At 34.4% G+C, this 17443-nt stretch overlaps 2 protein-coding genes across 3 annotated transcripts in view; one reads left to right on the plus strand and one right to left on the minus strand.

Annotated features, from left to right (window-relative positions):
• LOC111504439 (lysozyme) overlaps positions 1 to 10368 on the minus strand; it is a 28566-nt gene extending 18198 nt beyond the window's left edge. The window contains exon 1 of one of the 2 annotated variants that reach the window (XM_074186260.1): positions 10057 to 10368. In XM_074186260.1, the coding sequence (XP_074042361.1) occupies positions 10057 to 10192 (136 nt within the window). In that variant the 5' untranslated portion in view covers positions 10193 to 10368. The remainder of the gene's footprint in view (positions 1 to 10056) is intronic. The other variant, XM_074186259.1, reaches the window with a different exon arrangement.
• Positions 10369 to 14272: 3904 nt separating this feature from the next.
• Positions 14273 to 16733, plus strand: Aprt (Adenine phosphoribosyltransferase). Its single transcript, XM_074186261.1, has 3 exons — positions 14273 to 14521; positions 14572 to 14809; positions 16364 to 16733. Exons 1-3 carry the CDS (start codon positions 14436 to 14438, stop codon positions 16577 to 16579), a joined length of 540 nt encoding a protein of 179 aa, XP_074042362.1. The 5' UTR covers positions 14273 to 14435; the 3' UTR covers positions 16580 to 16733.
• Positions 16734 to 17443: the final 710 nt, after the last annotated feature.

Genomic DNA, 17443 nt, shown 5'->3' on the forward strand with positions numbered 1-17443 from the left:
ATCTTGGCCTACACCTGCTGATATAAAGGAGATGTTTCTCAGAGACTTGTCCACCTTCTTGGAAAGGACAGGATGGCCGATGACCTAAGAGGACAACTCCTCGGGAGAATGTACAATGGGTCGCATGTGGCCTAAGTGCTATGGGCTTACACTCACCCTCCCTAATCTACAGATACAGATACAGATTACTAACTGCATTCGATTTCTTCTTTCCATGTACGGATCTCCTAAAAAACTACCTGCTTCAAGTGTGACTTGGTTATCAGCTAGACTCTACAGACTGGGGTTGGAAGTTGGTCAACAATTTAATAGAACCAGTCCAAATTTCACTTCCACCTGCGCCGGAAAAACTGCAGAACACAATTTTTTGCAACTGCAAAAAGGGGTGCAATGCTAAATGTGGTTGCAAAAGAGCCGGACTGTTTTGTTCTCTGGCATGTACACATTGTCAAGGCCGGTCGTGCTCTAATATTGAATCACCAACAGTGGAGAATCCGTTCGATTCCAACGAGGCCACATGCTATACATTGTTATTAACGCAGTTTACATGTACTCAGAATGAAGATGAAGAAGAATAAGAAGAACAAGAAGAAGAAGAACAAGACGATCAAGAACAAGAAGACCAAGAAGAAGAACAACAAGAAGAATTTGAAACTTACGACTCGGACGATTTAATTGCACTACTTTTTTGTAACTTGAATTGCTGTTATCTTTTCGATCTCTGGTAATATTCATTATTTTGCAATAGTTTCAAATTAAACGTAAAAAAACGCTCTAAGTATACTACCTCGGTGGCGTGGAAACGTGTGCATATTATGACGATTACAACTTTTACACCTTTTTGAATCGTTATATCTCAAAAACTGTGGCTCATAGGAAAAAAAGTACTGATACATTTTTTGTAGATAATTTTATGATCTACAATTTTTATCTGAACTCATTTTTTTTTACCTTTGACCTTTTTTTTCCATACAGGGGAAAATTGGGAAACTTTCAAATTTTATTTTTAATCACAGTCAACTTTCCGAAATACAGGCCTGAATCAACCTAAAATGACTGGACAATGGTGCATCAGGAGTTCTTACCACATTGTCGTACGGTCAGTAAGAAGGGGTATATTTTTTTCCATACAGGAGAAAAATGGGAAACTTTCAAATTTTATTTTAAATCATATTTTAAACAATATTACTGATTTTCATCTTGGTGGGAATTTAGGTAGCTTCGAGTGTCTAAGTTGACCGGACTATAATAGAAATATATTTTTTCAAATTATACAACAGAAACACGTTTTCATTTTTGAAAACCTATTATTTTTTTTGTATGAAATGTTTCAACTCCCTGCCCTACAGATCAACCCTTTCAAAATTTTCAAATTGTTCAAGGAGTTACTTGAGTTACTATATGTACAACAGTCTCTTTTTTGTTGAGCCATATCCCAAAGAGAGCATTTGAAAGATTGGAAATTCAAAGTGTTGATAATTGTATGGATTGTTCAATACTGTATTGTATTATTGTAGTACAGGTGAAGTAAGTGAAGTGGGTACACTTTTAAAATCAATTTTTGATGCAGAATGTTCATCTACGGTATTTTTCTAATGTTATTTGTCTTACATCTCTGAAAAAGAGGCATTTCAAAACAAAAATTTATCGAAAATAATTTGTTTTCGTGATAGATATTTTTTTTTGTTAATTTTTTTGCTACTTTGAACTGTGGCAAACAATGAATGCGGTCCTGATGAAATAATATTAAATATTATTAAACATTAAAAACACATCATTGGAAATAGCCATTTTTGATTGTTTAAAATTGAGGTGCTAATTTTTGAAAGGCGGTAATTAACTGAAACACATCTTATAATTATGAAGATGATTGGATATGAAGCAGTGACTAGAACCCAGGACGATGTTGATATTTTGTTTCGTAATAAGTAGCTATTCTGATTTAATTCCTACTTCACAAGGAACGGTTCACAAAATCGAAAAACTGTGTCGTAAGTTTAGGTTAGGTGGTTTATGAATGAATGCAGACAAGATCTAAACTTCTTCAGAAATATTATATGGAGCGATGCGAGGCTAATTTTTTAAATTGTTGGATGTATGATCTCATAAATGGGAATCACAACTTGGACAATTTCCATCAATTCAATAGTTTTTATGATCTAAACCAATTCAATTCTCTGCCTAATATTTCAAATCGTTTACTTGATCTTGTCTTATCTAATTTTCAATGCTCTGTATCCCACGATGAACTACCGCTTCTAACCGAAGATGACTATCACTCAGCACTGAACATAATTTTTGAATTCTCATCACCAGAACAAGCAATACCATATAACTCATCAGAAAGCAGGTATAACTTTCGTAAAGCCAATTTTCCACTTTTATATACTCTATTGCAAAATGTTGACTGGTCATCCATCGACCATTGTACAGAAGTTAACTCATCCACAGAATTATTCTATTCATTATTAACCCCAATTATTAGTCAGTGTGTTCCGGTTAGTCACAACTTCATTAGAAAATATCCTTCCTGGTTTTGTAATGAAATAATTAACGATATTAAAAGAAAAAATGAAATTTTTAAAAACTGAAAACTACAGACCCAGGTATTCTCAAAGAAGAATTCCGATCTGTTCGTCGATCCATCAGAACAAAAATCAACTTAGCTTACAGAGAATATGAAAATAAATCTGAAAGGGCAATCAAAGAAGATCCTACCAATTTCTAGTCGTACATTCAAAATAAGAAAGGTACATCAAGAATTCCTAGTATTCTATTCTGGGACGATGTTGAATACAACAATACCTCCGAAATAGTTAATGTATTCATACAATTTTTTGAAAGTGCATATTCTCCACCCCTACAATCATATGAACACACGAATGTTACCTCAAACAATCCTATCATTTCTTCAAAACATTTTTCACTTATTGAAATCTGCAATTCTCTCAACAAACGAAAACTCTCAAGCGGGGACGATAACATACCTAGCTTTTTCGTTAAAGATTGTGCACACCTTCTAGCCATACCATTACACGCACTCTTCAATCTAGCACTGAGTACAGGATGCTTTCCTAACAAATGGAAAATATCAAAAATTTGACCAATTCTCAAAGCTGGTGCCATAAACAATATCCAAAACTACCGACCTATAACCTTATTATTAAACTTTGCAAAGGCTTTTGAGATGTGCTGATGTTAAGAATTTAATTTCAGACAATCAACACGGTTTCTTTAGCAAAAGATCAACTATAACTAACTTAATGTGCTTCACACAATCAGTAAGTAATGCACTTAATAATAACCTACAAGTAGATACTGTCTACATAGATTTCTCGAAGGCGTTTGACAAGTTGGATCATAACATTCTTTTCAATAGACTTCACCAATATGGATTCGACTCCCAACTCTTAAACCTTTTCCGCTCATAATTAACTGAACGTATTCTATTCGTAGATTATAGGGGTCACAAGTCGTTACAATTTATTGCAAACAGTGGTGCCCCTAAAGGAAGCAATTTAGCACCTCTTTTATTCTCACTCTTCATTAACGACATAGGAAAATAATCTCTCTAGCAATTTCTTATTCTTTGCAGATGATTTGAAAATCTTTCGGCCCATTACATCACGGGAGGACTGCTTAATCTTACAAAAAAACCTTGACTTTTTGTACATTTAGTGTACCGAAAATAATCTTCCCCTCAATACAAACAAATGTGAATACTCAAAATACACCCTTAAACATAATGTTATTTCTCATGATTACTGCATAAATAACACACCTCTTCAAATAAGCACTCATCAGAGGGATCTTGGTGTCACATCTGACCCTAAACTGAGTTTCTCCATTCACTATAACACAATCACATGCTCAGCCAAACGGATGCTAGGGCTCACTTATCGTAACTGTAAGAACTTTCGTAGCAGAGACAGTTTTTTTAACTCTTTTCAATACATACGTCAAATCTCGGCTGGAATATGCCTCTCTTATATGGTCACCCATATACAATGTCCACATAAACAAAATCGAGTCTATACAAAGAGGCTTCATTACTTATAAGCTAAAAGGAGTTTACTCTGAACAAGGCATCGACTACAGAATAGTACTGAATAAATTTAATCTATTATCCCTTCAAAACCGAAGAACATACTGCTCTATAATTTTCATTTATAAACTAGTGAATAATTTGATTGACTGTCCCGAACTACTCTCCCACTTCAACTTTCATGTTCCACGAATCAATTCTAGAAATGAACTGACTTTTTATTTACCAAATTCTAGAACAAACATATTACTCAAGTCACCAAATGTTGCAATGAGCAAACTTTACAACCAACTCTGTGAAAATTTCGACATTTATTATGAACCAATTGGTCAAGTTAAGAACCATGTTAAGAAACTTTTACACTCTAGTCAAAAGACATGAGCCCAAATTGAAAGTTATTCTACCATGTGAGCTTATTACTACTACTGTATTACTGCTGAATTATGTTTTTTTTGTAATACACTTGAACTATGTTTTTACTTGTTAGCTCAATATCTGACTTGTGGTTTTATTCAATTACTCTCCTAGCTTGCTGCACACAAGTTTTCCACCTAATTTTTTGCTTAACTCTCCTGAATGTTTACTTTATTTTGTTTTTTGTTTACTCGCTTCAGGTGTTTCTAGTTGATAAATTAGTATTGTATTCATGCATATGTATATGTATGTATGTATGTATATATGTATGTGTATTGTGTGTATATAGGCAGATATAAAACTGTAACATGCTTGTTAATAATATTAATATGTCTTGTTATTGGGATTTATTCCTGTTTAGACATTAAACAATTTTTTTATAATAAAAATAATTTTCATTTTATGTTGATACACTGGTCTCGAACATATGTTCATAGCTTCAGCTATTTAGCATGTTAAGTTTTTTGGTGAGACATACAAGTTAGAAGTGTTTTGCCTGTCAGGCGACTTTCTGGTATCTATAAAATGGATCAAGGAATATGCATCAAATTTTATGTAAAAAATGGAATTAATTGCTTAAAACACTTCAAATGTCGACAGACTCCGAGTCAGAAAAATGTCCACAAGTGGAACAAGCTTCTCACTATTAGAGAATCATCGTCGAATCACTATCAGAGAAGTTGCTGAGGATGTTCGCTCCAAAATTGTTGAATTTTGACCAGATTTGCTCAAAAGGGTCGTAACTGGTGACGAATCATGGGTTTATGGTTATGATTTCAAAACCAAAGTTCAATCGTCCCAATGAAAGAGCCCAGGAGAGCCAAGACCAAATAAAGCACGCCTAGTTCGATCAAATGTCAAAGTTTTGCTTCGATTACCGTGGCGTGGTAGTCCAGTCATTTTAGGGGGTTTGCCTAGGAAAGTGGACATACCCAGCTGTAAATTTGTATAAACTTTGTATGTTGGTATCATAATGGTATTCTCAAAATTTACATGTGATTCGCAGGCCGCAACTTCAAAAATTGGGGGTCAAAAAGTCAAAAAAACGACTTTTGGCACGTTTTTTACCAATATCTCGTTTCCAATGGGTTTTAAGGTAATTTTAGTCATCGTTAATATTGTAGAAAATTAAATTCTCTACAACTTTTGTTCCAAACATTTCTTCATACGTTGAATCGTTTTTGCGATAGAGGGCAGCGCGAGCACAGATTAAATATTATTTGAAATCAACTGGTTGTCCCGATCGAAATCAGCTCATTTGAGTTTTATAAATTATTACTTAATAAATAATTATAAATAATTTTCATTTTTTATCAACAAATACATTATATTTGAATATTTTTTTCATTAATTATTTATTTTCAATTGAGTATCAATTTATTCAATAACACTTACCTGCCCGTGTAGTTATAAATTTGTAGAGGGAAAAATATATATTACATTATAATTTAAATCTAATCTATAATAATTATTCTTTAATAAATAAAAATGAATAGAAAAGAAATAGAATTTTAAATATGTTTTTTAAAAAATCTCATTTGATACATTTGCGAATTTCATAATTAAAAAAAAACAGATAAAATAATTGAAAGAATAATGAGTTTTAATTTCAATTTTCTTCTTCTTCATCATCATCGTCTTCTCGCAGCTGTAAAAATCCAAGGGCATCTTCATTGTCATCTTCACCCAGATTCGTTTCCAATTTTTCCATGATTTCTGGATCAAAGGACCTATCTTCGTTAACATCGGTCTCATATGGTACAGCATTGAGACAAGCTTGCCCATTACACTGGCCACAAGCTAAAAAGCATTTCCTGCATCCACATCTTAAACCACAACCACTTTTGCAGTTACAGAATATTGTATTGAGTAACTCATCTGAAGCAGGTGGTAAAATGGTCATGATATGTTCTAGCAATCCGTTACGCATTGTTCAACCCCATTCCTGGGGTTCCAAATCATGTCCTAACCAAGTTTGAACTTGGTAATAAACACGATTAAAATGTTGGTGAGCTGCTCCACTTGTTGTTGGGATATCTGATAACTGCCCAGATTTATTGAGCTTTGTTAGCTTGACATATTGTGCATAACGAAGATGATCGAGACTTTGGAGCATTATAAACAGCTAATAAAGTTTGCAATCCACTATCAAATAATCTTTGAATCGGGCAGTTTTCTTCTTTAAATGATGCGGCAAGTTCATCCAAATTAGATAGTTTCTCGAATGTTCTTAAAAACGTTTTTTTCCCTTTTTCAAAGAGCACAGGAGTCGTATCACAGCCGCTTAAAGCGTGAAGGAACAAAATGTGTTTTTTTAGAACTTGAATATTTATCGAAACTCTTAGAGGAGTATATTTCCGTTTTCACATTTGCTTTGCCAACTTTTTTAAAGAAAATGTCTTGTTCAAGAGATAGTGTACGCCCAATTAAAATTACAAGTAAATCAATATCTTCACCGACTATAATTTCTGTTTAGATTCTTCAATAGCTGTCTCAATAATGAGAACATCCGCATCATCTCTGGCCTGTTTAGTGTTGATGTTAACAAAAAATAAAAATTATTTGTAATTATTTATTAGGTAATAATTTATAAACCCTAAACGAGCTGATTTCTATCGGGACAACCAGTTGATTTCAAATAATATTTAATCTGCGCTCGCGCTGCCCTCTATCTCAAAAACAATTCAACGTATGAATATTGATAATGAATACAATTAGCTTAAAACCCATTGGAAACGAGATATTGGCAAAAAACATGCAAAAAGTCGGTTTTTTTGAGACCCAATTTTTGAAATTGTGGCCGTCGAATCATATGTGAATTTTGAGAATACTTTTATGATGCCAAACTACAAAGTTTATACAAATTTACAGCTGGATATATCAACTTTCCGAAATACAGGCCTAAATCGACCTAAAATGACTGGACAATGGTGCATCAGGAGTTCTTGCCACACTGTCGTATACGGTCAGTAAGAAGGGGTATAACTATTTTGCAGGTCTGCAGGTCAGCAAATTGTTCTCAGTACGCATTGCTCTCGTAATGTTGTGGAAGGACAGATATTCTTGCAGATCGTGTCTGCCAGACATGAATCTCGAGCTGGCTAATCATTTTCGACAGAAATTTTTCAATCCCCACCCAAAAGTTTCACAATTCTTAAAAAATTGGAAATACATTTTGCAGGTCGACGGAAATTCTTGCTGGTCGGGTCTGCCAGATATAAATGTCGACCAGGTTAATCACTTTCGACAGAAAAATTTTCCAACCCTCACCCAAAAGTTTCACAATTCTTAAAAAATTGTAAATACATTTTGCAGGTTGGCGGATCATTTTCGACGAAAAAACTTCCAAACCCCACCCTTTGAGTATGGAAAAAAGTCCACATTCCTCTTTGAATTGAAAATAAACCGTGCAGGTCGGCAAAAATTCTTGCAGGTCGGGTCTGCCAGACATGAATCTCGACCAGGTTAATCATTTTAGACAGAAAAATGTTCCAACCCACATCGGCAGAAATTCTTGCAGGTCAGGTCTGCCAGACATAAGTATCGACCAGGTCAATCATTTTCGACAAAAAAATTGTACAATTCCCACCAAAAGTTTCACAATTCTTAAAAAACTGTGAATACATTTTGCAGGTCGGCGGAAATTCTTGCAGGTCGGGTCTCCCAGACATGAATCTCGACGAGGTCAATTATTTTCGATAAAAAAAATCTAACCTCCACCCTTTGAGTTTGGAAAAAATCTACATTCCTCATTAAATTGAAAGTAAACCCTGCAAGTCTGCAGAAATTCTTGCATGTCGGGTTTCCTAGCCACTAATCTCGCAGCAAAAAAATCCAACACTCATCCTTTGAGTATGGAAAAATTGCAGGTCTAACCTCTTTTCTTTTGTGATACGAAAATCATAGCTTGCAGGTTGATTGTAATATTCCATACATATCAGTTTTGGAATATTTCATTTGGCCATTTTTTACGTAAGGAGGTGGCAATGGGTAGGAAAACAGAAATACTACTAACGTTCATAAGTATAAAAATAATTTACTCTTGGTCTTGGTCGCAGTATCGCACAAAAAAACAAATAATAAAATATAATAACTATAGAACACAAATATCTTCTCCGTAACAAATACACCATAAGAAATTAAATCAACCCGGTCGAGATTCATATCTGGGAGACCCGACCTGCAAGAATTTCCGCCGACCTGCAAAATGCATTTCCAATTTTTTAAGAGTTGTGAAACTTCTGGGTGGGGGTTGGAAAATTTATCTGTCGAAAATGATTAACCTGGTCGAGATGTATGTCTGGCAGACCCGACCTGCAAGGATTTCCGCCGACATGCAAAATGTATTTTTAATTTTTTGAGAATTATGAAATTATTAAGTGGGGGTTGGAATTTTTTTTTGTCGAAAATGAATAATCCAGTCGAGATCCATAACTGGCAGACTCGACCTGCAAGAATTTCTGCCGACCCGCCAGGTTTATTTTCAATTTAAAAAGGAATGTGGAATTTTTCCATACTCAAAGGGTGGCGGTTGAAATTTTTTTTAGTCGAAAATGATTAATCCAGTCGAGATTCATAACTGGCAGATCCGACCTGCAAGAATTTCCGCCGACCTGCAAAATGTATTTCCAATTTTTTGAGAATTCTTAAATTATCAAGAGGGGGTTGGAAATTTTTTCTGTCGAAAATGAATAATCCAGTCGAGATCCATAACTGGCAGATCCGACCTGCAAGAATTTCCGCCGACCTGCAAAATGTATTTCCAACTTTTTAAGTATTGTGAAACTGTTGGGTGCGGGGTTTGGAAAATTTTTCTGTCGCAAATGATTAACCAGGTCGAGATTCATGTCTGGCAGACCCGACCTGCAAGAGTTACCCGATCTGCATGAATTTCTGTCCTCCTACAAGATTACGAGAGCAATGTCTACTGAGAACAATTTGCTGCCCTGCAGACCTGCAAAATAGTTATACCCGTAAGAAGTATTGTCTTGAAGTTATACGCCACTTGCGAGAAGCAATTCGAAGAAAACGTCCGGTAATGTGGAAAAACAATTCATGGTTTGCATCACGATAATGCACCTCCTCACTCGTCATTGCTTGTTTGTAATTTTTTGGCCAAGAACAAGACCGTAATCATGTATCAGACACCGTATCACCAGATATGTCCCCCTGCGGCTTTTTTCTACCCCAAGATTGAAAAAACTCATGAAAAAAAGTGCATATCAGAACTGCTTCGAGGATTGGAAAAAACGCTGGCACAAGTGTATTATATCTGATGGGGACTACTTTGAAGAAGACCTAATAGAAATTATTGAATAAATATTTTATGAGAAAAATGAAAATTCACCTTTTTTCTTTAACAGACCTTTCAAACAAGATACAACTCAACCCTCCTTTCCGTTGGTTGCAAAATACTGAATGGGATGATCTGAAGACAGGTGGTTGAATATAGGTTTTGATTTTTTTTTGTAAAATAAAGGTTTTCGAAAATGAAATGCGACCTAACCGAGAATTTGTAAAAATATATTTCTGTTACGGTGATACGGTTTCAACACTGTACATATTCTCTTAGAAAAATAATTATATTTGTTACGTACAGTTCCCAACCAGTGATCTGCTAAACCCAAGATTCAAAAGCTCCTGGGTAAGTCCGCATCTCGTGAAAACTTTGGCATCCACTTCCGCAATTCCAACTCCCAATGCGATGAGACAACACAAAATAGCAGTATTCATTATTCTATTGTCGAAACGTTGCACCACAATCTTAAATATTATAAATTTTCAATCGTCAAACAAAATAGGCACTTTCATGCGGTCGACGATTTATCATTGTAAACCTACTGTTGTTTGCGTGAACTCAAATATTAACAGATAGTCGATTTGAATATTTAATAACCTTGACTACAATGAACCTTGATTATGTTTTCAGCACACAATAAACTCAAGTAGGTTTGCAACGCGCTCTACGAAATAATAGTAATAATAGTAACACCACGTAATTCAGTGAACTCATATATGTATATATATATATATATATATATATATATATATATATATATATATATATACTGTGCATTTGTTTACTGTCCCCCCTTTTATTTTTAGAACGGTCACTTTTCAAAAAATTGAAATTGAGGATGATGAAATTATTGCATGAATACTTTATTTTGAAGTGAAATTGACAGATGAAACTTTCAAGATAGCGACTGGGCGCCATCTGGACAAAAAAATTAAATGGAAAGGGGGGTCTTGTGACACATCATTTTGAAGCTCCTGATAAATACTTCACAACCCTAGAATATGACATCAATATTTTTACCTACTAGAAAATGGCGGAACATTTAATATTTCCTGGAGACAAACACATTAATATCGATATTTCTATAAATATTTCTTACAATTACATTACAAGGCATCCTAACTATCTCCACAATATTTGTTTTAGTGACGAATGTACATTTTTTTTAAACGGCAATGTTCACAGAAAAAATTACCGTTATTGGAGTGACACCAACCCTCACGTTTTCCGAGAAACTTACCCAATACCCAGAAAAAATTTAACGTTTGGGCAGGAATATTAGGAAACCATAGTGTAGGATCTCTATTTATTGATCAAAATTTAACAGGTAAACTGTATTTGAATATGCTGAAAACTACTGTTGACCCTCTCATCACTGAAATCGTCGAAGCGAATCCTGATGAATTCGATCTGGATGTTGTATTCTAACAAAATGAGCACCACCAGATTACTCCAAATAAGTGAGAAACTATTTGGATACTACTTTTTCCGGTCGTTGGATTGGCCGTCGAGGTCTTACAGAATGGCCAGCCCGTTCGCCAGATTTGACACCTTTGGACTTTTTTTATAAGGATATTTGAAACAAAACGTGTACGAAACTGAACCTGCTTCAATATTGAATAAACGGCAAAGAATAATAAATATCTGTAGAGATATTGACGTTATTGTGTTCGAAAATGTTCGGCGTGAAATATCGGAGAGGCTGTTCATGTCAAGAAGTTCAAGGTAAATCATTTCGAACTGACCTCAAGCTTATTACATCATTTTATGTAGTTAAATGTCACTGTATTCAGGCAATTATTAAAAGTTCCGCCATTTTGTAGTAGTTGAAGATATTAACGTTATATTCTAGGGTTGTGAATCATTTGTCAGGAGCTTCAAAAAGATGTGTCACAAGACCCCCCTTTTCATTCAATATTTTTTCCCCGATGGCGCCCAGTCGCCATCTTGAAAGTTTCATCTGTCAAATTTACTTGAAAGCGGGACACCTCTCCGATTTCGAAGAACTATATTTTGAATTGTAGAGCTCGAAAAACTGTATTTTGGAATCAAAAATAATTTTCTTTCTACAAGGTCTGCTGTGAATATTTTTTAGGCTAAAGTACAAGAAATCGTACTAGCGATTTTTTTAGGAAAAATTTTTTAGAAAAAATTTCATAAAAAAATATTCAATATTATTAATTCCGTGGCTGAATCAACATTCACATTGCACCATGATAGAATGCTAACTGCACACCATCTGAATGATTTTTAATTCTTGGTGAGTTGGCCGTGAAACACCGTGCGGATATGCAAAATCGCGCCCTTCTCCTCTGGCACTGGAAACAAAAGACTATTGTTGATTCTTATTGCTGCTGTCAAAAACTGTATTGAACAGTAATGTCAGAATATGCCCGATTAGTGAAAAAATATTTTTCAAAGCCGTAGGAATTAGTGAGTTATCATGGGAGAACTAAGTGTGCGAGATAAAGTTGAACTTGTGCGCATTGTTGGAGATATAATGCTCTTTCGGCAAGAGAAGTTGCCAGAGAATTTCATAACAGACATTCTGATAAACTTTCATTGAGCTGCAGTACGGTGAACCGTATAAAATTTGTTTTTAACGAAACAGGTTGTGTACCGAGGCATATGCTTAAAAACAGAAACCAAGCACATCGTGAGAATATAGAAATGGTCTGTGAATATTGCAATATTCTCGTAATAATCCTCATTCAAGCTTGCGAACGGCTAGTTTGAACTTAAATTTCCCTGGAGAAAATATCAGGAGATGTTTTGTAAAAAATAAAATTAAACCATTCAAGCCAAAAGTTTTACACATTCTGGTATCGGGAGATGAAGAAAGAAGGTTAGAAATCGGTTTGTGGGCTCAAGGAGAATATTTAAACAAATGTATAAACTTCTTCAAAACAATTTTGTTCAGTGATGAAGCTACGTTCATTACAAATGAAGTAGAATAGTTACAAAATTCAAGGTACTGGTCTGCGGATAATCTCAATTGGGTTATAAACGCAAAAAGGCAATATTTCCTTCAAAATGAATGTGTGGTGTGGAATAATTCATGATTAAGTTATCGGTCCATTTTTCATCGAAAGTAATCTGAGTGGAATTATATTTTTAGACTTTTTGAGAAATCAGTTGTGGGGTGCAATGCATAACTTACCAGTGCAGGATCTCCTGAATTTGAAGTTTCAATTAGATGGGTCTTCTATACATAATACAGTTATTGTAAGAGAATGGCTCAATAATGATTATGGAAATCGATGGATAGGTCGAATTAGTCCTTACATTGAGGAGTGGCCGCCAAGATCACCGGACTTAACTCTTTGGGGTACTGTGAAAGGAGAGATAATTTTCGAAAGGGCTTTTCTTCCAGTTTGTGTCTGAAAGTTACTTCTTTGCATGTTGTACACATCTTTCTATAGAGTTAATTTTCCGAAATTGATTGATTCCGTCCTTTCTTTGGAAGAATTCCACGTTGTTTTGTATAAAGATGGAGAAGTAGAAAGCCAAAACCCTTCTTTCCCGAAAATCAATCTCTCCTAAAAATATACCTACCCCTTTCAATTCAAATATTTCAATTCTAACTTGAAGTAAGTAAAACCGACACATCTGAAACTCTCATCCACTATTTATAAAAAAATAAGGAAAACAAAAAACTTTCAATAACAGTTGGGTAAGTTCGGACCTGGAAAAATAATAACTGAGTTAGATTTAATTGAGAACAGATATGAGATATATGGAAGGGCGCGACCAGTGTTGCCAATGTTCGTAGAATTACAAGCTTTTCAAGAAATTTTTAAATTCTGGGGTCCAATCGAGATAGTGCCACGTCGTTTCCACGTCGGTCCTATATACGTGACTCAATGCTGAGAATTTGTCCATTTTTCATAAAAACGCTCACATCAACTCACTCAACCGACTGTTATATAACAATTGCGCGTCCAAAATGGCTGAAACTTTGGTTAGTTACTGTATGTGTTCATTTATTAACTCGGTAAAAATTTCTTTTATAATGTTCAAATTTTTAAATAGATTTTACTTGAACTCGGGTAAAATTGTTAGTTATTACGTAGGTAGAAGGTCATATCATTCAAATTGTTAATATATAAAGCACAAATTCATTAGAATTTAAGTACGAAAACGTTTGAAAAAGCTATTGTACAGCCAAACACGTGTTGCGGTTTTATAAACTGTTTAGTGTTAGTCGAATATTCAAATTCAAAGTTGAATCGAATTCAAATTATAATATTCAAATTTGAATATTATATTCAAATTTGAATATTATATTCAAATTTGAATATTCAGAGAAAAAAAATGAGTTTGGAGACATTTCTTTCAGTGTTTGAAATATCTGTCAATTGTTTGAAAGAATAAAAAAAAAAGACATGCGTATTCCTTATTCATATTTCAATGCATGTTTGAACCAATGGTATGTAAGCAAATTGGTTCTAGTATAACTATGATTCCAATGTGGCGAATCTTTATTTAGCTAATTTAAAACTGGCAACACTGACGTGGATAAGCCCCCATAACCTAACATCGTAAACAACTCACACAGACAGAGACAAACTACAACAGGAGTCTTTCAACAACATAAATACATCATCAGAAATTATATCTACTATGTAATTGGGTGATTTTTTTGAAACGAAACGATAGGTATTAGAAGATATAGACATGGCAGATTTTACAGAGAAAATAGAATTGATAAGGAAACATTTGAAAAGCTATCCAGATTTTCCGAAAAAGGGCATTTTATTCTGGTAAGTACGAAGTTCCTTCACATGCGCATAGTGACGTTTGACGTTTTTAGGGACATTTTCGCTGTTTTACAACATCCGCACGTTTTAGCGGTGTTGAAAGATGTTTTGACACAAACTGCAAGGGAAATTCAACCACCTGTGGAGTGTGTGACTGCCCTGGATGCACGTGGATTTCTGTTCGGAACGCTTTTGGCACTGGATCTAGAAGTACCTTTTGTACCGATTAGGAAAAAGGGAAAATTACCTGGAAATGTTGTGTCGATAGTGAGCACCAAAGAATATGGAGAAGTGAGTTTGTTTCAAGCACATTCGGCAACTGCAGGAAGGAAAGCGTAGAAGGGCCACACGTTATTTTAAAAATAAAATAAAAACAATATTCTGAGAATGAAGTTAGGATATAATTATAATGAATTTTGATTTGAATCGCGGATTTTTTGTTAAATTGTGACTTTAAAATCAGATTTTTTTTAAATTCCTAATTTTAACTGGGAATTCTGTATAACTCCGACTTCAAGAATTTAGAGATTTTTTTCTAGAGTACTTGTTGCCTTTCTACGCCTTCGTATAAAGAGGCATGTTAACATTGGCAAAAAATGCGGTTAAAAATTCCTTCATCTGTTTTAATTGGGCCAGAGAATTGACAATTGATATTTCGTCGCGTTGCCTGTTTTCGCAGACGCATGCGTAGACTTGCTTGCTCCACCTACTGTGTTTGATTATCTTCATTAGTCTGTAGGCCAAGGCCACATTATCTTTTCTATTTGTGAGTTAACAATTTCAATGATACTAACACTATTCAAGCAAGAGTTTATAGGAAAAACTTATTTTGTGGAGAAGTGATTTTGAAAAAAAACACATGTTTTATGTGTGTTACATTCGTTGCTGCAGTCTCTGTACCTCTAGATTAGCGGAAACGTTACTAACCTTCATATAAAGGATTGTTTTCTACATAATCAGTTAATATTTCAAATTTTGGAAAAATCTGGTAATAGGTACCAAGATAGCCCGGTAGTTGTGACGATCATCTTTCTTGTCATATTGGTAGCCTTTTTCATAGTTATGTTATTCTAGGTAGTTTGAAATGATTAGAAAAAACAAGGAATAAAACTGGTAAAGTTTCATATTTGACATTTTATACAAGTATCATCATACAGAAGCTTTCCTCAGATTTATTAATGTTCTATTATTCTCTTCAACCTAATAGCTTTTCGAAAAGCTTAGATGGTTTACTTGAATGTTCTTCAGGTCACCTTGAAATATTTGAAATGGCAAAAGATAATTGCGGCGGACGTATTTTCGGTCGGTAATCTCTTCGTCTACTTACCTGAAGCAAAGGTTTCCCTAAGTCTGAGAATAAAATTCATTATAATAAATTGACATTTCTCAATTCACCTGGAACTGACTTTTATAATTGGAATATTTGAATAGTTTGCACACGGTCTATTGGTGAAAACCATATGAATATCTGCTCAGTAGTTTTCGAGTTTATCGCGGTAAGACAGACAGACGCGGTGAAGGACTTGATTCTATTTTAATCGGACATTTCGTTTAAAGTTACGGCGGGTATAAAAAAGCCGTGGATTTGAACTGTGTTTCGAGATATAACACTGAATTGCACCCATTCGAAATCGGGGAAAGTCGTTAGTTAATAATAACTATATTTTATTGTACAACAATATTTTTGAAGTAGTAAGTATTAGTGAGTCAAGTAAAGTTTGTATCTTATAAAAAATTATCAGGACCTTTGATTAAACGGGATAGTTGATAATCAAACCAATTAATTTTGTACCTTTTCATGAAGAAAAAAGAAGAAGTGTATTTTAAAATCTCATTTGCTTTCAGGACATCTTAGAAATTCAATTCGACGGCATTAAAAAGAACCAGCGTGTATTGATCGTTGACGACCTCTTGGCGACTGGAGGAACTTTGAAAGCAGCTTGTGATTTGATAAGGAAACTTGGAGCTGATCCGGTAGCTTGTCTATTAGTAATAGAACTCGAAAGCCTGAAAGGACGAGAGACGATCCCATCGAACGTAATATCATTGTTGAAATGTTGATTTTTTGTCTTAGAAGTTTGCAATGTTATTCATAAGAATGTGTTTTGTACACATTGAATTTCATTTAAACAAGATTTAGCTGTTTTTTGGGGGGTTTTTACATTCTATAAATATGTACCTACCAAAGTAAAATCAATAAAGGAAAACTGTTGAATGTTCGAAATTAAAAAAAAAACGAACCGAAAATTGGCCCCTATCAACAAAGAGTATTCAATTGAGCAACAAACTTGAGGAAGAAAAACAAACTTAATTTTTTTTATAGTTTTTCTCTCTCAATCGTATAAACATATAAAAGCGACACTGAATCTGGTTGTGATAAAATATTGAGAGACTGGTATATATATATATATATATATATATATATATATATATACGAACGACAACTCTCAGAAGTTGAGAAAGTTGTGTGAGCTGAGGACTATCGAGGTCTTACCTTTTAACGTGTGATTCCTAACACGGTTGCAGAATCATTCCAGCTTCAACCAAATAAATTCTCTCGAGAAAAACATCTGGTCAAACCCACGGCCTTCCGAACGTGAGTCGGGCGCACTACCACCTCGGCCAATATATATAATATACATATAACATATAATATACATATTGATTATGCACTGAAATCTCCCATACTAGATGTCAACGAATCTATTAGAAATGAACACTATGTGAATATTTCATTTTTTATTATTGCCTGTAAGGTGCATTGTCTGGTCATGAAGCTTATGTATCACTGACATTACCTAAGTGAATGTCATGTTAAAGATTACTTGATGAAAATATGCAAACTATGACTATCCATAGCACAATGTAAAAGCAGGACTTTAGGGAGTTGTTTCTTTATACAGTCACCCCAGCTTTCAAGGGCAC

This window comes from Leptinotarsa decemlineata, unplaced genomic scaffold, assembly GCF_025532065.1.
Source record: "Leptinotarsa decemlineata unplaced genomic scaffold, Ldec_3_MD MMD2_tig00078422_RagTag_RagTag, whole genome shotgun sequence".
NCBI lineage: Eukaryota > Metazoa > Arthropoda > Insecta > Coleoptera > Chrysomelidae > Leptinotarsa > Leptinotarsa decemlineata.